The 26,762-nt window shown below is 61.8% G+C and overlaps 14 protein-coding genes across 14 annotated transcripts; 8 read left to right on the forward strand and 6 right to left on the reverse strand.

The window, feature by feature from the left end:
* Positions 1-1,633: 1,633 nt before the first annotated feature.
* On the forward strand, positions 1,634-3,015 carry COLE_07849 (uncharacterized protein; the record flags this gene model as incomplete). Its single annotated transcript, XM_018426675.2, has 2 exons — positions 1,634-2,779; positions 2,839-3,015. 2 exons carry the CDS (start codon positions 1,634-1,636, stop codon positions 3,013-3,015), a joined length of 1,323 nt encoding a protein of 440 aa, XP_018278823.1.
* A 412-nt stretch (positions 3,016-3,427) lies between these two features.
* COLE_07850 (uncharacterized protein) lies at positions 3,428-4,274 on the reverse strand (the record flags this gene model as incomplete). The annotated part of the gene is made up of 3 exons (XM_018423163.2): positions 3,428-3,630; positions 3,662-4,156; positions 4,193-4,274. The coding sequence occupies 3 exons, from the start codon at positions 4,272-4,274 to the stop codon at positions 3,428-3,430; spliced, it is 780 nt and encodes a 259-aa protein (XP_018278824.1).
* Positions 4,275-4,776: 502 nt separating this feature from the next.
* COLE_07851 (uncharacterized protein) lies at positions 4,777-6,238 on the forward strand (the record flags this gene model as incomplete). Its single annotated transcript, XM_018421368.2, has 4 exons — positions 4,777-4,797; positions 4,833-4,908; positions 4,940-5,209; positions 5,322-6,238. 4 exons carry the CDS (start codon positions 4,777-4,779, stop codon positions 6,236-6,238), a joined length of 1,284 nt encoding a protein of 427 aa, XP_018278825.1.
* A 1,194-nt stretch (positions 6,239-7,432) lies between these two features.
* On the forward strand, positions 7,433-8,798 carry COLE_07852 (uncharacterized protein; the record flags this gene model as incomplete). The annotated part of the gene is made up of 3 exons (XM_018426173.2): positions 7,433-8,042; positions 8,077-8,217; positions 8,251-8,798. The coding sequence occupies 3 exons, from the start codon at positions 7,433-7,435 to the stop codon at positions 8,796-8,798; spliced, it is 1,299 nt and encodes a 432-aa protein (XP_018278826.1).
* Positions 8,799-9,096: 298 nt separating this feature from the next.
* Positions 9,097-9,881, reverse strand: COLE_07853 (uncharacterized protein; the record flags this gene model as incomplete). Its single annotated transcript, XM_018427520.2, has 2 exons — positions 9,097-9,659; positions 9,710-9,881. The coding sequence occupies 2 exons, from the start codon at positions 9,879-9,881 to the stop codon at positions 9,097-9,099; spliced, it is 735 nt and encodes a 244-aa protein (XP_018278827.1).
* A 560-nt stretch (positions 9,882-10,441) lies between these two features.
* COLE_07854 (uncharacterized protein) lies at positions 10,442-11,484 on the forward strand (the record flags this gene model as incomplete). Its single annotated transcript, XM_018423164.2, has 2 exons — positions 10,442-10,513; positions 10,549-11,484. 2 exons carry the CDS (start codon positions 10,442-10,444, stop codon positions 11,482-11,484), a joined length of 1,008 nt encoding a protein of 335 aa, XP_018278828.1.
* A 70-nt stretch (positions 11,485-11,554) lies between these two features.
* Positions 11,555-12,465, reverse strand: COLE_07855 (uncharacterized protein; the record flags this gene model as incomplete). Its single annotated transcript, XM_018423165.2, has 5 exons — positions 11,555-11,656; positions 11,753-11,875; positions 11,909-11,939; positions 12,007-12,339; positions 12,410-12,465. 5 exons carry the CDS (start codon positions 12,463-12,465, stop codon positions 11,555-11,557), a joined length of 645 nt encoding a protein of 214 aa, XP_018278829.1.
* Positions 12,466-12,597: 132 nt separating this feature from the next.
* COLE_07856 (uncharacterized protein) lies at positions 12,598-15,003 on the forward strand (the record flags this gene model as incomplete). The annotated part of the gene is made up of 7 exons (XM_018423166.2): positions 12,598-13,851; positions 13,885-14,102; positions 14,155-14,269; positions 14,303-14,401; positions 14,454-14,730; positions 14,785-14,860; positions 14,895-15,003. The coding sequence occupies 7 exons, from the start codon at positions 12,598-12,600 to the stop codon at positions 15,001-15,003; spliced, it is 2,148 nt and encodes a 715-aa protein (XP_018278830.1).
* A 138-nt stretch (positions 15,004-15,141) lies between these two features.
* On the forward strand, positions 15,142-16,197 carry COLE_07857 (uncharacterized protein; the record flags this gene model as incomplete). The annotated part of the gene is made up of 4 exons (XM_018423167.2): positions 15,142-15,399; positions 15,440-15,568; positions 15,616-15,723; positions 15,757-16,197. The coding sequence occupies 4 exons, from the start codon at positions 15,142-15,144 to the stop codon at positions 16,195-16,197; spliced, it is 936 nt and encodes a 311-aa protein (XP_018278831.1).
* Positions 16,198-16,333: 136 nt separating this feature from the next.
* Positions 16,334-17,524, reverse strand: COLE_07858 (uncharacterized protein; the record flags this gene model as incomplete). The annotated part of the gene is made up of 1 exon (XM_018423168.2): positions 16,334-17,524. One exon carries the CDS (start codon positions 17,522-17,524, stop codon positions 16,334-16,336), a length of 1,191 nt encoding a protein of 396 aa, XP_018278832.1.
* Positions 17,525-17,914: 390 nt separating this feature from the next.
* COLE_07859 (uncharacterized protein) lies at positions 17,915-19,001 on the reverse strand (the record flags this gene model as incomplete). The annotated part of the gene is made up of 5 exons (XM_018424983.1): positions 17,915-18,138; positions 18,175-18,584; positions 18,620-18,735; positions 18,792-18,887; positions 18,927-19,001. 5 exons carry the CDS (start codon positions 18,999-19,001, stop codon positions 17,915-17,917), a joined length of 921 nt encoding a protein of 306 aa, XP_018278833.1.
* A 1,979-nt stretch (positions 19,002-20,980) lies between these two features.
* On the forward strand, positions 20,981-24,318 carry COLE_07860 (uncharacterized protein; the record flags this gene model as incomplete). Its single annotated transcript, XM_018427522.2, has 8 exons — positions 20,981-21,357; positions 21,395-21,447; positions 21,489-21,686; positions 21,724-22,012; positions 22,049-22,452; positions 22,489-23,281; positions 23,316-24,249; positions 24,298-24,318. 8 exons carry the CDS (start codon positions 20,981-20,983, stop codon positions 24,316-24,318), a joined length of 3,069 nt encoding a protein of 1,022 aa, XP_018278834.1.
* A 128-nt stretch (positions 24,319-24,446) lies between these two features.
* Positions 24,447-25,129, reverse strand: COLE_07861 (uncharacterized protein; the record flags this gene model as incomplete). Its single annotated transcript, XM_018420831.2, has 3 exons — positions 24,447-24,542; positions 24,828-24,923; positions 25,064-25,129. 3 exons carry the CDS (start codon positions 25,127-25,129, stop codon positions 24,447-24,449), a joined length of 258 nt encoding a protein of 85 aa, XP_018278835.1.
* A 350-nt stretch (positions 25,130-25,479) lies between these two features.
* COLE_07862 (uncharacterized protein) lies at positions 25,480-26,722 on the forward strand (the record flags this gene model as incomplete). The annotated part of the gene is made up of 4 exons (XM_018423169.2): positions 25,480-25,585; positions 25,616-25,960; positions 26,113-26,225; positions 26,342-26,722. The coding sequence occupies 4 exons, from the start codon at positions 25,480-25,482 to the stop codon at positions 26,720-26,722; spliced, it is 945 nt and encodes a 314-aa protein (XP_018278836.1).
* Positions 26,723-26,762: the final 40 nt, after the last annotated feature.

Below are 26,762 nucleotides of genomic sequence, written 5' to 3' on the forward strand. Positions count from 1 at the left end.
GTACGTGTTCAAGCGCGCGTGACCAGCTGTGACTCCCTCTACCACCGCCCCACTTTTGTTACAGGCACAGATCTAGCGTTCCCAGTTGCTGGGCACGTTGTTTCCATCACAAAGCAGCTCATTCCTCCCAGCGCCACTATGCAACCACAATGCGACGCCCACGTGCACATTGGCTGACTGAACGAACGAAAGCGGGCCCTCCACTGTGCCCTGCCTTGAGCTTGGCTTGGCTTCGCCCATGCCGAGATATACGCAAATACAAATTCGGCCTCGGTGAGTGAGTGACTGCGGCACCGGAAAACGGGCCGGCGATGCCAAGCATGCATGTGGTTGGCGGCGGGTGTCGGCCATTGGTATTTTGTATTTGTAGACTTCCACCTTCCGCCCGCAACCGCAAACGTGCGGAAGCGGGCAAGCTAGCTACTACTTCTGACTCAAACGCAGCGGGTTTGGCCGTCACCTCGTCGTCAAGCCCACTGCCCACCACTTGCATCCACATTCTCCACGTCAGGTGACACGCTCTCGTTAATTTCGCCGACGTGGGGCGGGCGATCGTATTGGGCTGATGCCAAATTTCAGTCTGATGCTTGAAGGCCGAGGCGGGGGCGGCATGGTGGCTGTGGCGCCACATTTCCCCACTCCCCCGCTATTGTCCTCCCTGCCTTCATTAGATCAGCAGCGCACAGTGCACTGTGCCAAGCAGATCTGCATGACAAGCACCGCCCGGGAGGTCGCGACAAGTGGTGGGGTCACCTGAGATATCACAGCCAGAGCTGCCGAAGGAGACGTGTCATGTCCAGCAGCTCGCGGTAAAACCACGGCTCACTGACAGGTTATCACTGATTGCTGCAGACGTAGCGAGTGATGGCCACGAAGGGACGGAACGTCCGGGATTCCCATCACTCCCTCGACGCCATGGACCGCTTCCATTCCGCGATCCGCGATGCAATCACACTACGTGGACGGCACTTGCCGCGAACAATCAACGAGCACGGACCACCCTAGGCGGAGAAATGCTGCGTATCTGGAATGAGAATTGGTGAGGCGGAGCATCTCGCAAGAGCGAGTTTGTGTAAACACGGGGCGCCATTGGGGGTGTAGAAGATGGGAGGTTCTGGAATAGCGCGCAGAGACGAAAGGGGCGTGCGAGAGGACAGTGGGAGTCACAAGATCACATGCGCCGTGCAATGAGATGCTAGTGGAGGCACACCCATGCTTTCCATCCCAGCATTTCACGTTCTACCGTTCAGCTGAGTCGAGTTGCTTGCACGTTCACTCATGCATCCTGCAAAAACTGATGTGACGTATGGGCCGCGGCCTTTGACGATGTCCATTTCGGGGCGGCTGAACCGCCAGGCCCACCCATGCTCACGTGCCAGATTCATTCCCTCGCGTCATGGCGGGCAATGTCCAGGCACGGGGTCGCAATGTTGTCGTCGCTCATGAGAAATCAAGCAAACAAGTCAGGCGCGTCAGACCCGATGCACTGTGAAGCATGAGATGCGCGCAATCGCTGTCTCAAAGATCGCCAGCTCGCCAGATCGACAGCCTCCACCCCTTCACATCTCCACGCCTCGACACTTTGCCAGCAGCTCCATTTGAAAACGCGCTGCTCACCAGCTCACCCCGCACAATGTCTTTCCCGCGACACCCCACCACACCATTCCCAACAGCTAACCGGCGCTCGTACGAGCTGCGCCGCACGCCCTCGCTCCGCACCCTTCTCTCGACGGCGCGCACGCATCTCCTCCTGACGCCGTTCGACCCGGCGCTCCTTCTCGCTGTGCTCCCTCATCTCCCGCGGTCGGACAAAGCCACGCTTCTGCGCCTCAATACGGCGTTCTACTGGCTTGTCTCCCCAGTTCTGCATACGCACCTCATCCTCCCCCGCGCCCCGTGGCCACGACTACGACCCCTCGTCCCCGCTCCCCGCGAATACGAGGACTGGCTCACCGCCCACCCCCCCGAGGCATGGGTGCACACCCTCGACGTACACGCCCACCCCAGCCGCCGATGTATGCGCGCGCACGCGCACGAAACGGACACGGAGTACGCGCCGCCCACGCACAACTGCCCCGAGCGCATCCCGTTCCTGCCACGCATCCGCACGCTGCGCGTCCACGCCCCGCTGCACACTGACACTGGGCAGCGCGATATCGTGCCCCAATGCGCGGCGCTGCAGAACGTCCGCGCGCCAAAGCTCGTGCTTGTTGGCGCACCCTGTTCGTCCCCCCTGACGTCGCTGCCGTACGCCACGCTCGCGGCCGTAGACCACTACGTCCTCCTCCTTGCACCAGACGACAACGTCGACCCGCTCGCGCCAGTACTCCTGGCGAGTGCAATCGCCAGTGACATCGCACATACCACTGCCTGCAGCGCCACGCTTGTTCTCGTCCCTCCGGTGCCATGGATGGAGTTCCGCACCCCAGGCGGCGACAGCGACGTACACCAAAGCTGGGCGGGTCGTATGCTTGCCGAGCTCGCCGCCCACCTCGCCCATCTACCACTGACCGTCCGCATCGTAAATGCGGGGGCGGTAGACCACCGCACACTCGGCACGGATGCGTGGGATCCGGTCCGCGGGCAAGCTCTCCTCGAAACACACTTCCGCAACGCGCTACGCGCCGAAGGGCGCTCGTGCTGCACCGTCGAGTTCGTCGATATGCCGACGTATCTCCTTGACGCGCCTGCCGATGAGCTTGGCGAGAGGCTAGAGGAGTGGCGGACGAGTGCAGGCACGGGTGTGGGGGTTGGAGGTGGAGCGGGGGCGCCTGAGGTTGTGGGTGTGGTGGGAGATGGGGTGGCAATACCGAGAGGGGAGGTGGGGACCCCACCCAGCAGGCTCACCCCGAAGCGGCCGCCCGCGAGTTTGAGCCGGTCGCCGAGGACGCCACGGCGTGCGGCACCGGCGCCGCTCATGCCCGCAAGCCGGATAGTGTCACTGCGGACGCAGTCGGGCCCGGGGTCACCGATCGCGTCTATGGCGCAAGCGGTTGCGCGCCGCGCGAGCGATAAGATCGCCCAGCGCAGGGCCAGCGAGAAGAGAGTGAGTCGGCGGGTTGTTACCGAAGCCGATGAGAATGCGCGGTGGTAGGCCGAGATCAGTTGAGAGATAGATTGGAGGTCGTTCCGTGGAAGTATCGGCGGCCTTCAGATTTAGTTGGCAGATGTAGCATAGCTTGGTTCAAATGCATTTCATTGCTCACTAGACCCTCCCGCAACCTTAGCCATGCATTTCATTGCTCACTAGACCCTCCCGCAACCTTAGCCAACCCCATGTCTGCCTGAGAACAACTTCGTTCTTCGCGGCTCGGGAGAACGTAAGCGTTCGGGCATGCCGGTTACGTTGCTGACACCGAGGCAGCACCGAGTGTTTATGGGGGGTGCACGGTGACGATAGTGTATTTGGCGCAACGTCCCTCACGTCCTACTGCAGGCTGATCGCCGCGCCACCGTCGACGAGCAAACTCGCGCCGGTGCAGTATTTCGCCATGTCACTCGCAAAGAAGACGACAGGCTGCGCAATGTCGTCCGGCTCGCCGAGACGCCCGATTGGAATCCTCCTTGTCATATCCCGGCGCTTCTGTGGATCCGCAAGGTCGTCCCTATTGATATTCGTCTCGATGGTCCCTGCTATCAGCGACTTCCACATCAGCCCCACCAGGCAGCACAGAGTTACACCTAATCCCCAGGTGTCCCAGCGCAATCGCACAGCTTTCCATCAAGCTCTTGACGCCCGCCTTCGTTGGCGTATAGTGACATTGCTCCGCACCGCCCATGAGCGCCGAAATGCTGCTGATCGCTACGATGCTGCCGCCCGGCGGATCCTGCGCCGCCATGGCATTCGCGACGGCCTGCACGGCGTAAAAGGCGCCGTTAAGGTTGACATCTTGCACGCGCCGCCAGAGGTCGTGCGGCAGGTCGAGGAACGCGTGGAAGGGGCAGATGCCGGCGTTCGATACCAGCACGTCGATGCGCCCGTACGGCGCGGCCTTCACGAGCGACTCTGCGGTGGAAGGTGACGCGATGTCGCCCTCCACGAGCACTGAGTGGGCGCCGGCGGCGCGCACGCGCTCGGCTACTTCACTGACGTCTGCGAGCGTGGATTCGCCCAGGTGGTGCAGGACCACGGCACGCGCGCCATGGTTCGCACACGCTGCCGTTAGATGAAATTGTAGGGGGGCGGACGTACCTATCGCAATCGCCGCGCCGATGCCCGTGCTGCTCCCCGTTACGATTACAGTCTTGCCCTCCAAAAGGTGTGTGGTGATCATAGCGAGCCGAGGGACGGAACAGGCGGGTGGACATGCTGTATTTCGGAGGCGGGGGTCGCGTTCTTGATCTTAATCTTGGTGGGCACCGGGTGGGCGGGCCGAAGTTCGGCACGTCTTTTGCCCGACTGCTGAGAATCAATCACTACATCAATCACTACATCACGGTCCTATCGTTCAAGATTCTGTTGCTGACAGTGCTAGATAAAGAACCGCATTGCCCGTGGTCCACTGGTACACAGGCCCATCAGGATGCATGCTCCGGCACGCCGGCGCGCCGGTCAAGTCGAGATCGCCGGTCACCGATGCGGCGCTACTGATGAGACGTTACCGGCACGGTGTCCGGTCGGTGGCCGGACTAATCCTCCCCCGAGAGACCGGGTTGACATGCGCCGACGCGCTCTCTGCCCGCTGATTGCTGGAGCGGGGCCGACATCGCTCGACTCCAAGGTCTTAAGCTCGCCGGGTTCCCGTTCGTCCCATCACCATCTCCCATCCCATCACCATGCCAGAGTGGCCTACTATTGTGCGCCTGCCACGCCTGTCCCTCGCTGACTCCAGGCCAAGCTTGAAACGTTCATCCCGTCCGCGACGGGGTCGGGGGGTGACTATCACCGCCAGGCGAACGAGCACTGGAGTGAGTTGTTTCCAGTCCTTCCTGACAGAAGTTGTGCAAGGCAACATCTCGTGTCCGATGCACAAGTACGACGAGTATCGTAGCTCGCGCACGTCGTGGGGCATCGGCGTGCTCGGATCCATCTTCGTCAAGATCACCGCGTCCGACGGGACAGTTGGGTACGCGACGGGCTTTGGCGGCCCGCCTGCGTGCTGGCTCATTGAGGAGCACTATAAGCGCTTCATTGTGGGCCAGGACCCTCGCGACACCAACAAGATGTGGGACATGATGTTCCGGGCGAGCATGTTCTACGGACGCAAGGGTGAGTGAGCTTCTACCCAGCGTGGCAGGCGCAGTGGTGAAAGTACAGATGGCACAAGCCAGCTTTGTCGATCGGAGGCGTCCTCCCCTCAAGGAGACCCGCTCACTACCAGGCCTCCCCCTCGCTGCCATCTCGGTCGTCGACCTTGCGATCTGGGATTTGATCGGCAAGATCCGCGGCGAGCCCATCTACAAGATGATCGGCGGACGCACCAAGAAAGACATCCCGCTCTACCTGACGGGCCCGAAGCCCGCTGTGGCGAAGAAGCTGGGCTTCTGGGGCGCCAAAGTCCCGCTGCCCCACGGCCCGCCCGACGGCCCTGCGGGCATCCGCGCCAACGTCGCCTACCTCAAAGCAGCCAAGGAGAGCGTCGGCCCCGACTTCCCCGTCATGGTAGACTGCTACATGTCGCTCGACGTGCCGTACACGATCGAGCTGGTGCGCGCGTGCGAGGCCGCCGGCCTGCACATGCACTGGTGGGAGGAGTGCCTGCACCCGGACGACTTCGATGGGCATGCCGAGCTGCACCGCGCACTCCCGCACGTCAAGTTCACGACGGGCGAGCACGAGTACTCCAAATACGGGTTCCGCAAGCTTATCGAGGGGCGCAACCTCGCTATCATCCAACCAGACGTCATGTGGCTTGGCGGGCTCACTGAGCTCATCAAGGTTGCGAATATGGCGGCGGCGTACGACATCCCCGTTGTGCCGCACGGGTCGGGACCCTACTCATTCCAGGCCATCATGAGCTTCCCCAACTCGGACTTCTGCGAGTACATTGCCAACTCGCCTGATGGAGAGAGCATCCACCCATCGTTCGGTGACCTCTTCACCAACGAGGTTCTGCCCACCAACGGCCGCATTGACCTCAGCGATGCACCGGGGTGGGGTCTTGAGCTCAATCCCAACGCCAAGCTCGTGCCGTACAGCACATTCTTCGCGCCTGCTGGCGGCCTTGGTAGCGCAGGCGAGGACCGCACAGAGGAGGAGCAGGAGAAGTTCAAGGGCAAGGTCACCAACGGCCACTAGATGAGACATTGCATGCATGGACATGAAACTGGATTGCAGTGAAGTGCTACGCACCCAAAATCAGAGGAGGATACAAAACATTTGTTCTCATACCGGGGTTCGAACCCGGGTCTTTAGTGTCTTTAACTACCGTGAAAGACTAATATGCTAAACCACTGCACCATATGAGATGTAGGAACTGCTCTTCGCCCAAAATTCCGTCCTACCAGACCACATTGATGTAGATTGCCGACTAGCCCCCAAGCCGTACTTGCTGCATGCTTCTTGAATGGCCGGGGATGGTTGCATCTTGCTGGAAGGGAGCCTAAATTGGCGTGGTGCCGAGCATGAACGCATTGATGCACAGAGACGACATGTACAGAGGGGGTGGAAGGAGGAGCAAATACGCAGTGTCACACGGGGTGCTCTGCACCGAGTATCCAGTAATGACTGTCCATAACGGCTCAGTGCACGCTCGTGGGAATGATGAGGTGTCGTGCCCATCCTAACGACTACTAACATCGCTACCAAACTTAGCAAGAGCAGAGTCGCAGGCATGGTGTATGTGTTCTCAGCAGCTGTCGTGGAAAAGGCGGTTATCCCACACAAGGTGTTGTTCATGCCAACGGATGTCGACGGCGAAGAGGGCAGGCAATGGAAGCAGGAGGCCGTTCAGATCGTCAGCCGTGCGACTTCTTCCCACTTCCATCGCCTGTTAATTTTGCTGGTCAACTTTGCTGGTATTCATTCCTCCGCTTCCCCCCTCAGTAAAACGCATGGCGTTGCGAATAGGTGGTGGCGGGGTCTTCCAGGCTGCGTAGCTACTGTGGTTCACACAGAACTTTTAGAAGCGCCACTCCAGTGAATTGCAGAGCGTTGTGTCTCAACCAACCTCTGCATTAAATGTGGCATCCACTCCGCAAGGCAATATGCAGTAATACTGAATTCTATTCCATTTGAGTAACACTCCTCAAGACACAGCCTCCCAAATGCGGCTCGTGCTCTCTCAGCGCGTCGCGATGCGACCCCTCAAGGCCCTTGAATCATGCATTCTCCCGTCACGCTCACCGTCGCACCCCGGGGCGCCGCGACTCTGCGAATCACGACAGCTAACCAGCCGCCCCGTGCGGACGCGAAGAATAACTCTTAACCCTGAGATCCCAACATAAAATGTCCCAGCGGGCGACCAAACAATGATCCATTACTCACTTCGCCATGGACCTCCGCTCATCACCGAAGCGGCGGTCCGCCGAATCGATGCCCGGTGGGACCACGGCGCGGCGGAGCTCGCGAGCCAGGCTCGACACCCCGCCCAGGGGCACCAAGCGGCGCCGCGTCCACTCCGGAGACAGAACTGAGTTCAGCGAAACCAGCGGCGACAGTGGTGACAGCGAAAGCGACGGACATGACTACGACGACGAGCTGCCCGGCCACCCCCCCGACTCCCTCAAAGACCTTCGAGACCCGCTCATGGACATGTTCGAGGATAACCAGCTCATGGCAATCCTCGCCAGACATCTGTCTGCCCGCGTCGGCGGCGTCGTCCGGCGCAGTATTACCAAGGGTGTTCGGGACGTCATCGAGCATCTCGACTCGGGCAGCTCCGAAGGAGCGCAGGGGGCGCAGGAGGTGCGCGATCTGCGCCAGGAGCTGACGCGTGTCGAACGTCGGATCATAGACACCCTCAGCGCCGACACGGAGGGGAGGCAGAAAGCGATAAATGATAGGCTTGACCAGGTGTTCATGAGCCTCCAGATAATGCAGGGCCGGCTGCAGCTGTTGGAGAAGACCGTGGCGAAGCTACGCGAGGACGCGTACGATCAAGGTGAGAGCCGCACACTGCCTTGGCTGACCGCTAGCGCAGATGATCAACTCGACTATTGCCGTCTCGCGTCCGCCATTAGCCATGAACAGCGACAGCGATGACGATGGAGGAAGCGAGCGTCCCACCCTGCCCAGCTTTTTTGGCGACCCCTGGTTCTTTCGACAACCCGTGAGAGGTGCGTTCAACACCCAGCACTGCTGACTTCAAGGCGACCGCGAAGAGAGAGATCAAGGGTGCTCGGAGGCCTGTTGCACGGGATCGGACAGCGACTGCTCGGACGCAGAGAGCGCCGGCCGCCCAGCGAACTCACGCCCAAAGGACAGCAGGGCACAAAACATCAGCGTCTTCCCTATGTCCACCGCATCGTATGACGACGTGAACTCACCGGAGGGTCACTACTCCCTCCCCGTTACATTGTGTTTGGTCATCGAAGACATGACCTGCCACATGCTGATCGACGGGCTCCAATCCCCGTCCATTCCCATGTACTCTGGCCCCTCGTTGATGTGGATTCTGCGCACCCTGGGCGGTGTCATGAATCCCGGCAAGCGGGTCGTGGCGGCCAAATGTAACGAGTACCCGCACGACGCACACCTCAACAGCCTTTTCGGTCCCGCGCCGCGCAGTGTTCCGATCGTCATTCCCGAGGACACAAAAGTCAGCTCGCTTATCCCCCGTTGCAGCAAATCGGTACCGCCAACAATCAAAGTCGCGTTCGTATTGCGCATGCGGCCGATGCGGAGACTTATCTCGTAGCGAAATGAAGATGTATCCGTCCGTGCACAGTAGCAGGATGGATTCTCCGAACTTCCTTCCTATCATGTCGCCTGGTCTCATCTCATCTCATCTTCTACGGGGCCTGCCCGGCGCTGATGCACGCCCCCTCCACAGCCAAAAGGAGATCTCGACAACTGCATGATTCGAACATGCGCTCCCGAAGGAAATTGATCACCACCTGCTCTTGTTGAGCACCGAGGATTCTAGTCAATCGCGTTAACCACTCCGCCAAGTTGCCGCTGGGAGAGATGGCGAAGACGCCCGCATATCTCGTCTCTTAGGAGGGTGAGGCAGAAGTTTGATAACGACACAGGGAATAGCGCGTAATATCACAGTTAGAAAACAGGCGAGTAAACCACTCAGTACACATGATGGAGGAGGTCAGCAAGTATCTGTAGTCGAGGTGAGAGTGGCAGGAACAAGTCAGAGGAGCGTGAGTGGGCCGGAATGAGTAGGCTTCCACCCCGAATGCATCTTCCGGGAAGATAGCCAAGCGCCAAGCGGAGAAGCCTCTGTCTTGCGTGTGCGAAACTGGAAGGGTTGTAATACGAAGTTCTGGCAATGTGACTTTTATGGCCTTGAGTGTTAACCACGTCTGGTCCCGGTTGTAGTTCACAGCCGAGTCCGTCCTCTGAATTGCGGAATTAGCCCGCCCATCGCAGATACTGACGCGATATCCCGTCAATTGAGGAGGGGACGCCCACATGCATCGAGCGGCAGGAGGCCTTCCGTAGAAGCAAGGCACGCTGCAGCGCATAATGGTGTACGGGACCACGCAACGCTGCAAGAGAGGCTTCGGCGCTGCCGAGATCGAACATGGAGTGTACTGGAGGGGTGCACCTTGGTCGTCAGCAAAGCAGCATGCACGGGCGAGAGCGCCGTAGACGAACGGGTATGTTGGCTGGACGCTTTTTGACTTCGTGCTCGCCGGTCGCGCGTTAGTCCCATGGGGCCGACGATGACATCTGGCGCCCCCTCGGAGCCCCTCCAAGTCATAGTCCAAGTGGAAACTCGTAGTAGCCGTGTCTCGGTGAGGCTGAGATGTACAGGCGCAGGCACCATTGGGCTACGCAGGGCAACGACACGGCATGAGTTCGCCACCCATCTTGAAATATCCCCTCGCGCGCGCGCGCGTGATCTGTTGTTGGTGATTGGCGAGCTCGACAGGCATGAGTGCAGTGACGCCTCCTGTTGAGCAGGCAGTGAACAGGCAGTGTAGTGCCTCGGTTAGTGCGGTGCAATGAGTCGGCGAGTGGGCATAGTAAGCAGAGTGAGAGAAATGCGGATGCAGATGACGAGATCCCGTGATCACTCTGGGTGGAGATCGTCAGGCGGGCTGGGCGGACTGCGGCTTGTGGCTCACGTATGCGTCCTCTCTGACGTCCATCTCTCTCCGACAAGCACGACGCTACTTTTCTCATCCTCTTCATCGTCTCCTCCTCGTTGCTCTCGAATCGACGTCTGCTTCTCCCCAGCGTCCAGCAGACCCTCATCCTCGGCGTCACGAGCCCGGCCCTACAAGCCGGTTCGCCACCCGCAATTTCGGCGAGCGCCGCTCCGCACCGCACCGCCCCTCACCCCGACCCCTCTCTTCCCATCCCCTAGGACTGTAGACGAGCACCATGGCCCCCGCTATCCCCATAATCATCGGCACGACCATCGCCGTCGCCGCCACCGGCTATGCATTCAAGAAGGTACTTGACCGTTCCGCCCCTCCCGCTGACATCAGTTCGTCTATGACCCGCACCTCGCGCCGGTCATCGAGGCGTTCATTGAGCAACAGCGCGAATTGCACAACCGACGCCACCGACGGGCCGTGCCCGTTCCTTCTCAACAAGAAGAGCGGGTGGAGGGTCGGAGCACGGCCGTAGCTAGCGGCCACGCATACCGGCGCCGCCCGGCCGAGCAGTACGAGCTCGACGAGAGTATGGTCGAGACCCACCGCGCGCCCGTGTCGTACACTCCGCGGCGGCGCAAGCCCGTCCCGCCTCTCGACGAGGACGCCCCATTCCGGCACGAGCGCAACGCCACTCCTGAGCCTGCGCCCATGTCGGGTGCATCCTCCGCTGCACCCCCAGACGAGGCGGTACCCCTCATCGTGATGGACAAGGATGTCCCGTACACCTCCCCGCCCGTTCCGGCCATGGAGAACCCGTTTGCTGACAGCGAGTCTCCGAGCTCGGCAGCGCTCTCGCCCACCATCTCGTCGGTACACTCTCTCCCGAGTGACTCGCCCGCACCAAGCCACTCGACGCTCATAGAGGCGCCGTCGAGCCCCGACATGTCGAGCGACATCGACATCGTCAGTGTCTCGGGCACGAACACGAGCTACATCGATGCGGAGAGCTACACTCCGGGTTCGCTGTCGCCGAACGCGACCGGCTCGGTTGCCTCGCGCGGTGCCTCTCGCCCTCTCTCGCCCGTCATGGCAGGCAGCGAGCTCGCCTTCCCGTCGCCCGTGACCCCGGTCGCGGCGAGCATGCTCGGCTCGGACCTGACGTTCCCGGCGCCCAACTCCACGCACCGCCAATCAGCCCCGACATCCACCCACTCTCCGCGCCCCGACGACGTCCTCTCCGTCTCGTCGTGGACCGAGGACGAGTGGCGCTCCGAGGCCGGCGCCGACTCGGAGTGGGACGCCGTCTCGGAGCCCCCAAGCCGCTAGAGTAGAGTTGTAGTCCTACATGCCTGTACGGCCGTTGTACACTGTAGATATCGATATCTTGGCCACCGTCTCACCCGTCATACTCGAGCACGTACTGGTAGTACTCGAAGCCTTCGGGAGGGCCTACTTGCTGTGTGTTGAACTTCCACCCGTCGCGGTTCTCAAAGTAGCGCTGGGGTTAGCGATGCAGGGGTGTGCGAGGCTGGCTCGAGACCACCAGTCTCGGGCCTCGACAGCGCCAACCCAGACTCCTGCCGGCGGTACTCACTCTCCGGAACGGCCCAGCGAACCAGGTCCAGTAGATGAACTTGGACCCAGCACGCTTGCGCAGTACTCGGAGGCCCTCGTCGACCTCCTTCGTTGCATTGTAGATGTCCTTTTCCGGGGGATTCTGTCGTCAGCCCAGTTAACACATTCAGCTCACCCATGGGTCGCCCTTGGTCGTGAGCATGGCGCTGGGGTTAGCATGAGTGTCACGGGAATGGTCATCTCGCTGTGGCTTCACCCCACTGCCCAACTTACTCCATCGTCGCCTTGTCAATGACCACGTCAAACTCCTCCTCAAACTGGAGGTCTGTGACGTCCATCTCGAGCCAGGTCATCAGAGGCCGTTTCTCGGCGTGACGCTCCTTCATCTGCTGGATCACAACCGCCGAGTAGTCGATGTTCACAATGTTGGTGTATCCCGCATCGTACAGCACTTCTGACAACAAGCTGTTCCCGCATCCGAGCATGAGCATGCGCGTATCTGTCCCCCGTTCGGTCGTGAGCTCGCGCACCAGGCCAAGCAGGTAATCAGGCTTGAGAATCCAGTCGAAGTGGTGGCCCTCCGGCTCGGCCGCATACCGCTTCTCCCTATCGTTAACGTCTTCGCTCTCCCACTCGTTTTCTCCTCTTCTCCACCCGCCCTCCGTCAGATACTCACCAGTACTCTCTCGTGCCGTACTCCTCGTTCGACTCTGGCAAGTTGTCGGTGCTCATGGTCGTGGAGTGAGTAGTCTCGAACTTTTTCGGAGCCCCAACTCGGCCTCGCCCAATCCCGCTCTTCCACCAGCGTCGACTTCGCGCTTCGCCGAACATCCTCCGACATTCCGTCACCCACTCACCATCAAAATGGACGCCAACGCTGAAGGCGGCCCGCCCAAGGCCGAGGTCGCCGAGGTCGGCGTAGAGTTCACGCCGCCTCCGGGACCCCCGCCGTCCGCGCCGCCCCAGGTCGTCGAGCCTGCGCAGCCTGAAGAAGCGCCCGTGCTGCCACCCTCGGCCGCCGCGCTCTTCGCTTCGGCCCGCGGCGACCGGCTCAGGCAAGCTGCGGAGCGGCGCATCCCGGAGCACCGCGAGGCTGTAGGGACTGCGCCTGAGGCTTCCGCAGCTGCCGACCCCGCTGCTCCCCCCGCGCCTGCACCTTCACCCGAGCCTGCCGCATCCGCTCCTCCTTCTGACCTGCCTGCCGCCGACATCCCAGCTCCTCCTCCCGCGCCGGCTTCCGAAGTGCCCTCCGAGGCTCCTGTCGAGGAGACGCCAAAGAAGAAGACGAAGAAGACAAAGAAGGCTAAGAAGGAGAAGGCGGAGCCAACGATCGCCGTCGCCGCCGAGGTCGACGTCCCCCCCGCCGCAATCCCAGACGAAGAACCCATCCCGCCGCCGCCGCCTCCTCCGCCCCCGAAACCCACCCTGTCGCCTGAGGACGAGGCGCGCATCGAGGCGCAGCTGCGGCGTGACCTGGCGGCCTCGCCAAGCCAGCTCGATCCGCCGCTCGCGGGCTCGATCTTCCGCTCCGCACAGGAGCCGGGGTACGACCGTCCGCTGGGGGAACAGGACGCCGAGAAAGTGGCGGCATGGCAGGAGGAGGAGTTTCAGCGCCGCTTGCGTGGCGAGTACGAGTCGGCGCAGCGCAGCGTTGGCGACGTCGTTTGGAGCAGCATGGAGCGTCCGATGCGCGTGACGTCGATCCGGCTGAGTCCGCCGCCGCCGACCACACGCCGCGACTTCCTCGACGCCATGCTCCGCCCCTTTCTCCAGCCGACGTGGCCGGCGTGGCTGTACAACGTCCCGCCGAAGGGCGAGACGCTACACGAGGTGCTCATGGGCACGAAGTATATGCTTGCGCACATCGACCAGCTGGGCGTCTTCGACGCAGCGCATACTGGCATCCGCCTCGAGCCGAGCCCGTCAGGCAACCCGGACGAGCTTGAGCTTGTGCTGAGTCTGCGCGAGCGCGGGCGCCTGTTCCTAAAGGCCGGAACGGAGTTTGGTGGCAACGAAGGTGGTGGTAATGTGACTGCGCGCATCCGCAATGCCCTTGGCGGCGGCGAGGCGCTCGAAGTCAACGCGAGCCTCGGCACGAAAACCCGCTCTGCGTACCAGGTGAGGTCGGCGACAGAGGTGGACTGACACCAGGCATCGCTTTCAGTCCCCGTCCTCGCATCGCCGTACCTCAACTTCCAAGTGTCGGCGTTCTCGCTCGACCGTGACAACACGGCATTCGCAAGCCACCGCGAGCTCTCGCAGGGCGGGCGGCTCAAGCTCGCTGCGCTGACACCATGGGGCAACCACGACCTCATGTACGAATATGTCTCGCGCGAGATAGGGCATCTGCAGCCCAAGGCGAGTGTATCGTGAGTCGACCTGGATCCACGACCATCAAGACAGAGGTCCAGCTGACACCAGTATCCGCGAGCAGGCATTGCCTTCGACCAAGTCGGCCATCTCGCACACATGGGTCAGCGACACGCGTGACGACCCATGGTGTGGCACCGCCGGGCGGCTGCTCAAGGCGACTCATGTGAGTATCAGCCCTCATCTCGGCTGACAACAGGAATACGCCGGGTTGCCGGGTAGCTCTGAGCTGGCGCACTTCCTCAAATCGACGACGCAAAGCCAGGCCTCGCGCCCCATCTTCCCAGGATCCAATGTCGTAAGTTGCCAAAGCACACCTTTGCGTCTCCCTTCACTCCTACTGACCCCAGTTCGTCTCGGTCTCCTCGTTCACGTCCATCCTCTACCCCCTCTGGAAGGGCGAGGGCAAGACGTACCTTCCAGACCGGACGTTCCTGGGCGGCCCGAACTCAGTACGCGGCTTCAAGGTCGGCGGGCTGGGCATGAGCGACAAGGCGGACAGCCTGGGCGGCGACCTCGCATACGCGCTCGGCGTAAGCATGATCGCGCCGATCCCGAAGAAGGAGAGCTGGCCCCTCAAGCTCCACACGTTCCTCAACATGGGCAAGGTGTTGCGATATGACCAGAGTGAGTCGGCGTCACTGGGCTTGCCTGGTTCGTCTTCCCGCCAGCTGACACCAGCACGCAACTTCGCCGAAAACATTGCCAAGCTCTACACGTGTCCGTCGCTGTCGGTCGGCGTGGGTTTGCTATACCGGTACGTCTAGTCATCACCACGCATCTGACCCAAGATTCGACCCGCTTCGTATCGAGCTCAACTTCTCGATGCCGATTATCGCGCGCAAAGGCGAGCGCCTGGGGCGCGGCCTCAGCGTCGGCGTCGGTGTCGAATTCTTGTAGACCATGCATGCACCTATCACTGCCACACTGTAGTCGCCACCCAAAAGCTCCCGCTGGGCCCCGCACGCGTCACCCCTCGTCATCTTCTCTCTGACCTCGATCTCTCTCGACTGTCTCCCACTTTCTTCACTCCAAATCATGGACGACCGCGAACGCCGCCTCGCCGCCATCCAAGCGCGTCTTGCGCCTGCGCCCGCGCCCGACGCGGAGTCCACCTCGCCCCCCTCGGGCTCAGGCGGGAGCACGCCGCTCTTCGCGGCGCCCCGCCACCTCCCGAAGGCGTGGACGCGGCCCAGCGAGCGCGAAGACCGCGAGAAGCGGCGCGAGCTTGCGCGCGTGCTGCAGCGCACAATTGTTCGCGATAGCGGGTACCAGCAGGCTGCGACGTGTGTCGAGGTGAGTGCCCGAGTATGCTGAGTGGGATAGCTCATCCCAGACGCTCGTCAAGATCGCGAGCAATATCCAGACGTCGCCGGACCCCAAGTACCGCACGCTGAAGGGCGACAACGCGGCGCTCAAGACCAAAGTCTTTTCCGTGCCCGGTGGCCGCGAGTTCCTCATCCTCGTTAGTCTCGTCACGGCCCGGTTCCGTGATATGGCCGCTGACGCCAGATGGGCTTCCGCGTCCAGACGGCCGACTTCGTGCAGAGCTTCGTGCTCGACCAAACCGATCGGCGGATGTATGAGCTCGGCCTTGCCGCCGACGTGCTGAAGGAGGCGGTGAGCTGGCTCGCCGCGACGCGCTAACACCAGCTTCCGGATCTGCAAGCGCGTGTGGCGGGCACGAACCTGTCCAAAACGAGCCACAAGGCCGAGGAGGCGGCGCGGATCGCGGCCGCCAAGCGCCAGATCGAGGACGACCGGAACGCCGTCAAGGACCGCGTGGAGCGGGAGCGGGTCGCGCGGGACGCGCGCGCGGCGGCCGCCGCGCAGGCGGAGCACGAGCGCAAGGTCCAGGAAGAGGCCGAGGAGGCCGAGGAGCGCGCGCGCGCGGCGCGCCACGAGGCGCGCGGGCCTACCAGCGGCGGGCGGCAGACGCATCCCCAGACAGCCCCGAATATGACTGTGGCGCCGACGGCGGCGCGTGATGACGACGACGAGTTCCAGCCAGAGTATCCCGAGGACAGCGACGTGGATGAGGACGAGGGATACTGGAACCAGCACCGCTGGGGGCAGGGGCAGAAGCTCGAGTAGGAGGTGTCGCGCAGCTCTGAGATGTACGAGGATGGATAGATGGTGTGGGCGAGACGGGTCGGAGACGATCAGAAGCGATGCATGTCAATACACTAACCCGACAACCCAGCCGTACTATTCTACAATAACCACCTCCTCACTCCTCCTCGAACCAGCTCTCGATCTCCTCGCGCCGCACACCCCCCTCAGCAGTCCCGCGCATCCGCTCTTCGTACGTAAACTCCTCCAGCGTCACGCAGCGCATCTTGACGTCGTCCGCGTCTAGTCGTTGCTGTCCTTTCTGTCCTTGCTCTACTCCCTCCTCCACCACCACCCCATAACTGTTGTGATCCCCGCGTTCCTCGTAAGACCACCCCTCCATGCCTCGCAAGGTGTGCGCCACCCATCTGCGCACCACGCGCCCAACATGCTCCGGCCCCAAATCCGCCTCGACGACCGCAATAGGATCCAGCGCCTCGACGTTGACGAGCACCAGCTCGCGGACAGCGGGGCATCGGCGCTTGAGCGCACCAAACACGGCCGGGGAGAGGAGACGCCCGACCCACGTGCGGGCGAGGTACGCGTGCTCCCTGCGCTCCTCCATGCGTCTCTTTGCCTCTCTTTTCTTCTCCCCCTCCTCTGCGCCCCCCTCTCCCTCTACCTGTCCATCCTCTTCCGCTTCGTCGCGAGAGTGCGCCCTCGGCTCAGTGTTCCGCGGGCGCGGGCTCGGGCGCCAGCAGCGCGCCGCGAACACCCACACGACAACACGCGCATTCGGGAAGCGGCGGAGGAAGCCGTTCGGCCCGTCCGGCGCCACCTCGTACTTGAAATTCGTGCCGACGACGGCCGAGTCGGGCGTGAACACCACGATGGCGCGGGGCACGCGCACCGCGTGGAATGTGTAGGTTACGCGGACGTAGAGGAGGGGCGCGGCGCGGATGACTAGCGTGTGCATGCGTTGCGAGGCGAGCGGGCATGTGTCGCGCACATTTGGGTGTGCTGTGGCCGGAAGGGAGAGGAGGGGGAGGACGTGGGAGGTGCCGGGCGTCGTGTCGAGGGTGGAGAGCGCGGCGGCGCAGGTGGACGGGTCGTGCTGCCCTAGGTGAAGAGAGTGGATGTGGTCGAGCGGTGAGAGGCCGCGTATTCCTCCTCTGAGAGAGGGGAAGCGCGCGTGGAGCACCAAGTGCCGGTACAGAAGCGGGTAGGCTGTCGTGAGGAGGCGCGTGTTGACGCCAAGTACAGTTGCCAGGTCCTTGCGCGGGAGAAAGCTGAAGACGACCTCGAGGATCTCAGGTGGGAGCGCGTCCAGGCGCGGAGGCTCGTCTGGACATGGGTCGTGGTTCGACATGGCCTACGTTCGCGAAGCTGCAGAGAGAGTAGCTGAGATGATGAGATGGGAGAAGCACAAGATTCTAATCATGTTCAGTTGGGTGGCGTTCAGCGAGAACCCGATGACGCTGGTGGTGAGCCAAGGTGGAGGTCATCGGGCAATGACGTCCGCTCATCCATCAACTCCTCCACACATTCGTACTGCGCAATCCATACTGCTATAGGAGATCCCAGATGCCGCAGATATCACAAAATCATCAATCTCTCGATGTTCGGATGGGCAGGGAGACGGGGACGAGGGTGGGGGGCTTGGGAGACGGGGAGCGGGGAGCGGGGTGAGAGAGGGGAGGGGGAGGAGGCATGGGAATAAGGAAGGAGTTGTAATAATCGGCACTCAGTATTCGTTTGTCTACATCCCGCCCTGCGCGGCCTTGGCCTTCTCGGCCTCGAGACGGTGGTAGAGCATCTGCACAGCAACGTTGATGTTGTTGGGCTGACCCGTGATCGTGACAAGGCGCTCGTCCGGGTTCGCAACCTGGCCGGGGCCGGGCGCGGTTCCCGGCTCCGTGACGCGGATCTGGCATTGAGACTGCGCGCGGATCTCGTTGATCTTGACACCCGACTTGCCAATGACTGCGAGTTAGAAGGGCTTCCGCAAAGGGTACTCACTGGCACCGACAAGCGAGTTGGGAATGAAGATCTGCTGAGTTGCCGAACCGGGACTGGCAATGTCGACTGGCGGGGCGCCGCCGCTACCGCCGCCGCCGCCGCCACCACCACCACCACCACCGCCGCCACCGCCGCCGCCGCGAGGAGGCGGGCCAGAGAATCCGCCGCTCGCGGGCTGCTGGTATCCGCCAGACTGCTGACGATAGGCACCACCAGGAGGGCCAGGGTTACGCTCCTGGTACTCGAGGAGAATGGTACCAATGTAGTAGACGGCGATGTGAATCGCGTCGGCCACGCCAGAGACAGAGAGAATGCGCTCGGTCGAACCAGGAAGCATGACCTCGGAGGCGTTCAGGCGAGCGCCCGAAGCGTCCTGAATCTCCTTTATCTTGGAGCCACCGCGGCCGATGCTGGAGAGTCAGCGCAGTCGACTCCGCACACTTACACGCTGCCCATGCGCGAGTTGGGGATGATGAACTTGATGGTGACGGCACGCGAGCCGGGGACAGATGCGACGTCAAATGGCTCGTCATTGATGCGGCGCACAATGAGGCCGAACGCCTGAAACATGTCAGCAAAAACTCTCTTTCTGTCCTTTGCGAGGCGCCACTACTCACCTTGGAAACGGCGTCGAGTGCGCCGAAAACGTTCAGTATCCGCTCGGGGTTGCCGGGAATAGACTCGGAGATGGTGACACGGGCGCCAGACTTCTCCTGCACGGTCAGTCACTCGCAGCGCGCAATGACTCTTACCCTAATCTCATTGACATGGGCACCAGCGCGACCAATGATGATCGAGGCGTCCTGGGTGACAATCAGAGCGCGCATAGAAATCTGCTGGCCCGTGGGGGTCGAGTCCGAAGAAGGCTTCGCCGGAGTCGCGGGGATCGTGGTGGGGGGCGCAGAGATGGTCGCGCCAGTCGAAGGTCCGGCATCACCGGTGCTACCACTGTATATGTGTTAGTCCACACAAGTTTGACTAGAGTTTCTCGAGTCAGGCGAGTCCGACTTACGTCTCGACATTGTCGTCCATCTTCTTTTTCTTGTCAACAACGGTCTTGGAAGCGTCCTTCTTAGGAGACGAGGAAGAAGTGCCTTCGCGTGCGCGTTTGGCGTTGTTGTTCTCGAGGAGGGGGGATGCGGGGCGCTTGTGAGCTGCAGGGTTGTCCGACATGGCGGGTTGCAAGGTGACGCAAGGTGAGACTCTGTCAGTGGGACGGTAATGAAGGCCGGAGAGGAGTGCGAATGCGGGTCCGAGTATAGGATACGGAGTACAGGTGTGGGTGTGGGTGCAGAAGAGGGTCGGAGTCGGAGACGGGGACGGGGGACGTGGAACGGGGACGCGTGGATGAGTAGGGCGTGGCAAGAAGTTGAGGGCGTGATGCGCGAGTGTCGATTACAGAAGCGAGGAAGGCGGGAGAAAGGCGGCGAGCCCAGGAGAGGTGGTGGAGGAGGGAGATGGTGAGGAGGTCGACGGATGGATGCAATTCACAAGTGAAGGAGAGGTCAGGTGAGGGGAAGAGGGAGATGTAGAGAGAGGAGAGCAAGACTCACAAAGCGACCTCGGAGAGAGTTGAGTTAGTGGTATGTGTTGGTGTTGAGCGAAGTAGCGGAGGGGAAGAGCGCGAGGAAAGGACGAGGGGGAGCGGAGTGGGTGAAAGGATGGATGGGGAACGGGGATGGGGATGGGGGTGGGGGTGGGGAGGGGGGAAGGGGAGGGGGGATGGAAGGTGAGAGTGGAAGAGCCGATGAGAGATGCCAGATGGATGGCGAGGTAGATGAAAGTGATAGTGAGCGTGAGTGGTGGTGGGGGGAGGGGGGGGGGGTATTATTGTGACTGAACGCCTAATGCCTTGTCTGATTTGGTTCGCATGCCTAACCGCTTTCCAGCCACGCCGACTTTCGTCATAGGCCATCGCATGCGCAGGGCGCAGGCCCCGGGGTGGAGGACAGCTGTCACTCAAGCGGCAATACGGTATTACCTGCACGTGGTTGAAAGTGGCACCATGAACAGCGGTGGAGGCCATGACGCGCACACTCTGTTTTGCTTGATTGCTCGGACATGAGCTCCCTCATCTCCGTCCCCCTCCTCCCCCTCCACCCCCTCCACCCCCCATCATCAACGCGTCTCACAACAACAAATCCTCCATCACTCTCAGTCAACATGCATGCATTCACAGCTCTTTCTTCCACCGACGCGTTGCTCGCTCACCTGTCTGATCATTATGGTATCTAGCTAGCACGGAAGCCAAGTGACACGCTGGAGACTGCTGAAGAGAGACGACTTGTCTGTGGGCCCTGCCTGATACCCCCCACCCCGCGCCTGTGGGCTTTGAGTAGCCCGAAGCGCCATTGCCCCCCTCCTCCCCCTCCTCCCCCCGCCGCATCCCCCTCGTCTCACTGCCCCGCGCGCGTTGCCATCTCTTTTCATCATCTCTCTCTCTCTCGCCCTTCTTCATCGCCATCATCAACCTCGTATCGACCTCTCGTCATCTCGCAAACCCCGTCGCGACTTGTACATTGCCGCCCCATCGCGTCCACGCGCTCGTCACCCTGCATAGCTGACCCGTCTTGTCCAACCACACCCCCCATCCCGTCCTCGTTGCCAGCCACAACATCCAGCCCTCGCTTGTCCGCCTTTACACTCGTGTCCCAACGACGCCTCGTCATTAGGTGCCAGGTGCCACTCCCCGTCTTTGGTGTGTGGCAGAGCTAGCACAGTTGCCGAGTGGTCGGGCAAAACAAAACCTCACCCACCCTTAGCCCAACTTTGATCACGCCAGCATCGCAAGCTCAACCCCGCCACCATGCCCCTTCTCAAGCGCAAGCCGGTGCACATGCACCCCCTCCCATCTCTCTCCGCCATCGTGCAGCCCATTAACACGGCACAAGCAGAGTCATCACCAAGCGCGTCAGCACCGGGATCCGAGTCTACCGACCAACATCTCAAAGACTCCAACGACGACGAGGCGCAACTGAGCAAGCTCATTTCTGTTCTGCACGACCCAACGCTTTCTGCACCTGTTCCAAAGAGGCCGCGCGCGAGCTTGCAGGCTAACGGTGCACCTCCCAACGGCGCAGGCCAACCTCCACCAGGACATGGCAGTCTTGTGCCAGGATATCGGGTTAAGAATGTCGACTGCTTCTACCTCCCAGAAACAGGCGAAATCTTCCTCGACTACGAGTGAGTGCACTATAATCGACGAGACTGACTGGACCAGGACATTCGCGCTGCGGCGCGCATTCTACGACCAGCAGGTGTTTCAATGTGAAGGTGAGTGGAGGTAGGCCCCAGACATCACAATTAACGACCAGTCACTGGCAAGTCGGCACTCTCGTACTTTGACGCACTATACAACGAGCAGCGTGAGGTCAAGCAGCTGCATGCCCGCTTCCCGCGCCCGCTCAAGAAGGCCGTGTTGCAGTCGGTCCACTTCCAGGTCGAGGGCAAGCTGGACACTTTGGCCGATAAGGTCCACGACCGCTTCTTGAACCGCTTCTTTAACGATGAGAGTGAGTTGGCTCCACAAGGACCTGCTGACCAAACCAGAGGTCTTCGTCGACGTACAAGGGGACAAATATCTAGCGCGCGTCGTCAAGACCTTCCCACCGAAGGATCTCAACCCACCGCCAGGAGGCTCGCCCTGTCACCCCTACGCGATGGACTTGAACTTGGAACCGGATGATGTGATCGAACTCGACGATCCAATGAAATACTTTTACCAGGTCCGCCTCATCGAAGAGGGTGGCGAAGGCGACCGCAATGGTAGCCCTCATGAACGGGAGGGTGACGAGAAGTGGGGCGGCAGCGTGATGGAAGTGCAGGCGGACAAGATTTCGTGAGTCGCATCTCGTTATGCCTTGACTAACGACAGGCGTGACCGCATCAACTATTCTCGCGCCATGCTCAAGCGCTTCATCCGCGATTGCGTGGGCCGTGAAGCAGCGATCTACTCGCCTTGGATCGTCAAGAAGCCCATCGCAATGCGGTACGGGCTTCCGACCGAGATGACGGACGAGCTTCGTGCCGTGATCACCGCACACCGCGAAGCGCAGATGGAGCGCCGCAAGCGCGACCGCGATGAAAGGCTGGGCATCACGCACGACGGCGAGGAGACCGAGCACGAGCAGCCAGCGAAGAAGAAGCGTTCCAGCAAGGGTCTAAGCAAGGAGGATCGCGACCGCATCAAGCAGGAGGAGCAGGAGGCTGAGGAAAAGGCGAAGGAGCAGGAGGAGGTTAAGAAGAAGACCTCGCGCGGCATCAAGTATCCCATTGAAGGTGACTATTCTGGTGCTGTGTGCCCGCTGACGCCAGACTTCCTCCTCGAATATCAGGAGAAGGACAAGCAGGCTGGGCGGATAGAGGTCAAGCCCGTGCCAAATCGGGACCTGCCGTTCGGCGAGCACTTTGAAAAGTTCCTCATGGTGTGGAGCTTCCTCAACGTTATGGGCAAGCCGCTCGGGATCTCCTCCTTCACAATTGACGACTTCGAACAATCTCTCTACCACAATGACCAGTGGTCGACCGCACCACCGCTCCTCGTGGAGATCCATGCGGTATTGGTCAAGGCGCTCTCAAATGACCTCAAAGCGGGCAACGAGCCCGTACGCTCTCTGCTTTACACCGGCATGGTGCCCGAGAACGACATCGACTACTGGGAGGGCACTAAGGGTGCGACGGCCGAGACGCTTCGTCCCGTCGTAGCCCCCATGGCCGACGCATGGACTCGGAAGGAGCTGTCGCACCGCGAAGGCCGCAAGGGGTGGGAGCAGGCGCTGATCGGATGCCTATGGGACCGCGCGACGCTGGAGGTCTTCCCCTCCTATCTCGACCTCATCTTGTTCCTCACCTTTGAGAACAAGCCCGCGCCGACGCGCCCGACGTGGTCCACTGGTCCCAGCCATAACAACGCGACCGGCCTCATACCCGCCAAGCCGGAGAAGCGGTACAACCTGCTGCACTTCACACAAAAGCTCGACATCATTGATTTCCTCATTGAGCTCGTGGCGCAGACTGGCGTCGTGCGCGACTTTATGGAAGAGGCGACGTCCGAGCTTACTGAAGTCCGCAAGAAGCAGCAGGAGGTGCGCCGCGAGCACAAGCGAGTGTAAGTGCTTTTGCTGGGAAGGAGCTGACAGCAGACGGGCGGAACGGGAAGCCCTCGAGCCCAAAGAGGAGAAGAAGGACGATGAGGACGGCGAGCAGGAGGAGGGGGCCGAGAGCCGGCTGCACTCACCGAACGGGATCGCGAACGGCACGGCTACGAACACCGAGCGTGATGAGTTGGACTCGGCGGCAGGCGACGACAACCCGTCGCGCTTCTCCTCGCCCATGCCAGAACGGAACACAGGTGCTTCTCGGCGGCGGGCGATGCGGGAACGCGCGGCGGAGCGCGAGGCCGAGGAGGCAATGAAGGCGGCTGCTGCGGCCAAAGAGCGCCAGGAAGTCAAGGCTGCTCGGGCCGAGGCGCGCCAGCTTGCGCTGGACCGCAAGCGGCTGGAGGACGAGGAAGCCGCACTCGAGGCCAAGCTGCACGAGATTGAACGCGACTTCCGCAGACACCTTTACACGCTGCGTGCGCGCCCGCTCGGCGTGGACCGGTGGCACAACCGCGTGTGGTGGCTCGACGGGGGCGGCTCAGCGCCGCTGCTCAACGACGGCAAGGTTGTATGGGGGACTGGCCGGTTGTACATCCAAGGCGCGGATGAGCTGGACATTGAGCTGAGCCGCCAAGGCTTGCCGCACGTCACTCAAGGCCTCGGCGTCGAGATCCCCGCGAGCGCGTTGGCTGAGAAGCGTGCACACGAGGAGGGGGAGGCGAAGCTCGCCCCCGGCGAGTGGGCCGTGTACGACACGCCAGAGCAGTTGAAGAGCTTTTACGACTGGCTGAATCCGCGGGGCCGCCGCGACCTCGATTTGCAGCGCACGCTCAAGATGTGGTGGACGGAGCTCGAGGGCGGGTTCCATCGCCGGCGGATCCAGACGGGCCTCGAGGCGGTGCCCGAGGAGCCGGCGCAGCGGCGCACGCGCCGCGTCGCGGGCGAGGAGGAGCGGGAGGGCTATTTGGGGTGGAAGGTGAGTACACGCAAGCGCCGAAGAGGCAGAGACTCGGGCTGACATCAGAACAAGCGCGCCGGCAAGTAGGTTTGCGGGCAGAGGCGTAGGCGTGTCATCATCAGTCACTGTGACCCCACCGTATCATATGCATTGTCTTCTGAGCTGTCAGGCGATCGAGTCCATGACAAGCGCGGCCACAATATCATACATGATGTCTACTTCATCTGGTCGGCGTTGTGTTCGGCGAAGCGGGCACCGACACGCTCAGAGTGCTTGAGGAACTTGTCGGCGCAGTTGTTGACGCAGGTAGTCTGGGGTTAGTGCTGAGACGACGAGGCGCGGGCAGAAAGAACCGCGGACCACGCGCCGAGCCAGCAGACAGATGAGTGGATGAAATGCTCGCAGCTCGTGGACAGGTTGGCCATCAACGACCAGACCAGCCCACCAAAACTAGCGGACCAGCCTGCCGGCTCATTAGCATCCAGCGCGAACGCCCAAGGGGCCAGTAGAACCGCCGTCACCCTCCTCTGCCAATGCAGATCGCCCGGCTGCCACTTGCTCTCACCGTCTCTCGCCTCCCCGCCTTTCTCACTCACCTCGTTGCTTGTCAAAGCCTTGGACGTAAAGTCCTGGGCGCAGGCGTTGAAGCACCGCTCGACCAAGCCCGAGTAGAGACGCATAAAGTCCTGCATCTGGGGGTTAGCATGCATGCTCGCCCGCGGGGAGGGTGTACGGCCGCGGAGCTGTCTCGGTGTCTCCTGCCGTTCGGTGGGTGGTGGGGCCAAGCCCAACCAACCGCCATCCGCCGACCGCAACCACCTCGACCACATACCTGCTTGCGCTCGATGAGCTTGGTCATGTGCGCCTGCTCGGCGGGGTTGAACTGCGAGAAATCCATGTTGGCGGTGGCGATGGCGGATGTGGCGATGGTGAGAAGGGGGAGATGAACGGCGGGGTGCGGAGGAAAATTCGGTGCCGCCGAACGCGGCGACAACAAATCGTTACATTGCGCTGGGCATGCCAGCGACACGGATGCAGCGCAGCTGTTGACATCTCATACGCCGTGCATGCATCCCCCGGTTTCCGATCTCCATGTCTCTGTAGCTCACCCACACTACCGACACTGCAACATCTCCCAGCTCCCCACCTCAGATCCTCAGACGCAACCTCCACCCGTGCCTGGCCACCACCAACAACGCGCATACACTGACACCTGCCTCATTCTCATTCTCCTTTCTCGCCGACACGATGCCCGCGATCCCCTCGGCCGCGCGCCGCGCCACGCGCGTAATTGACAGCGAGAGCGACTCGGAGGCGGTCGACGAGCTCGACGACGACCACGGCGACTCGGACGGTATGTCTCCGTCTGTCGTGGCTGACGCAGTGTCCGAGATCGAGGAGGCTGAGCCGGAGCCCGAGCCCGAGCCCGAGCCGGAACGGCCGAAGATCCGGCTGCGCATGCCGGCGCGCAAGCCGCAGCGGAGCACACGCACGGCGGCGATCAAGGCGAGCGCGCGGGCGGTCGCGCAGGCTCAGGCGAGCGCGAAGGAGGAAGAGGAGGAGGAGGACGAGTTGGACGAGGAGGAGGAGGAGGAGGCGGAGGACGTGGACGTGGAGGAAGAAGAGGTGGAGGAGGAGAGCGGGAGCCGCGCGCCGAGCCCCAGCAAGATGACGGCACGGCAGAGGGCGCGGTTGACGGAGGGCGAGAGCCATTTGATGGCGCTTCCTGGTGAGTCGAATGAGGGGGAGGTGAGGGCAGGTGGTGGGGAGACGGGAGTTTTGTGGGTAAGAGGAGGCTGCTCGATGACGAGGGAGGTTGACATGGTATAACGCCCGCGGTGGCCCCACTCTAGAAGATCTCGAGGCAAGCGCTGACGGCAGACGGATTCTCCAAGCCCAAGCCTGAACTCACTGAGGCCGAGCGACTACAGAAGCGTGAGGAGATGGCGCGCCGGCGCAAGCGGCAGAACGAGCAGCGTCTGCAGGACGAACAGGTGAGTGGATGATCGGGAGTGCAGCGCAGAACGAGGCCCATCGCGCTCTCATCCCATCATCTGTTGCATCTCCGAAGCGCCGCGCACTATCTGCCCGTCTTCCCCACTGACACCAGGACCAAACGATCAACCGCCTGCTGCGCGCGCAAACAGGCCGCTCACGCACCAAGCTCGACGACACGGACACGCCGCGCAGCGGCCAAGTCTCGCCCGTCAAGGCGCGCGTCGTGCCCGACGCCGTGCGCTGGGTGTCGCGCATGCATGGCGAGGACGTGGTGCTGCGTGTGGGCGTCAAAGCTGGGCGAGAGGCGTGGATCGCCGTGGGCGAGGAGCATGTGCCGCGGTTCGAGGCCGCGGAGCCCGGAGATCTGGTGTGTGCCGCGCAGGGGTGTGCGCTCCCCCGCAAGTATCGGAGCGTGGGGAAGCCGAGTGTGGGCGGATGCAGTGTAGCGCACCTCAAGGAGGTGAATGCTCGGGTGGCGAGGGGGGAGCTGTAGAGGTCTGGATGTATGTTACTTGTTTATGGTTACGGCGCCT

The sequence above is a fragment of the Cutaneotrichosporon oleaginosum genome (assembly GCF_008065305.1).
Source record: "Cutaneotrichosporon oleaginosum strain ATCC 20508 chromosome Unknown ATCC20508_contig08, whole genome shotgun sequence".
In the NCBI taxonomy this organism is placed as follows: Eukaryota; Fungi; Basidiomycota; class Tremellomycetes; order Trichosporonales; family Trichosporonaceae; genus Cutaneotrichosporon; species Cutaneotrichosporon oleaginosum.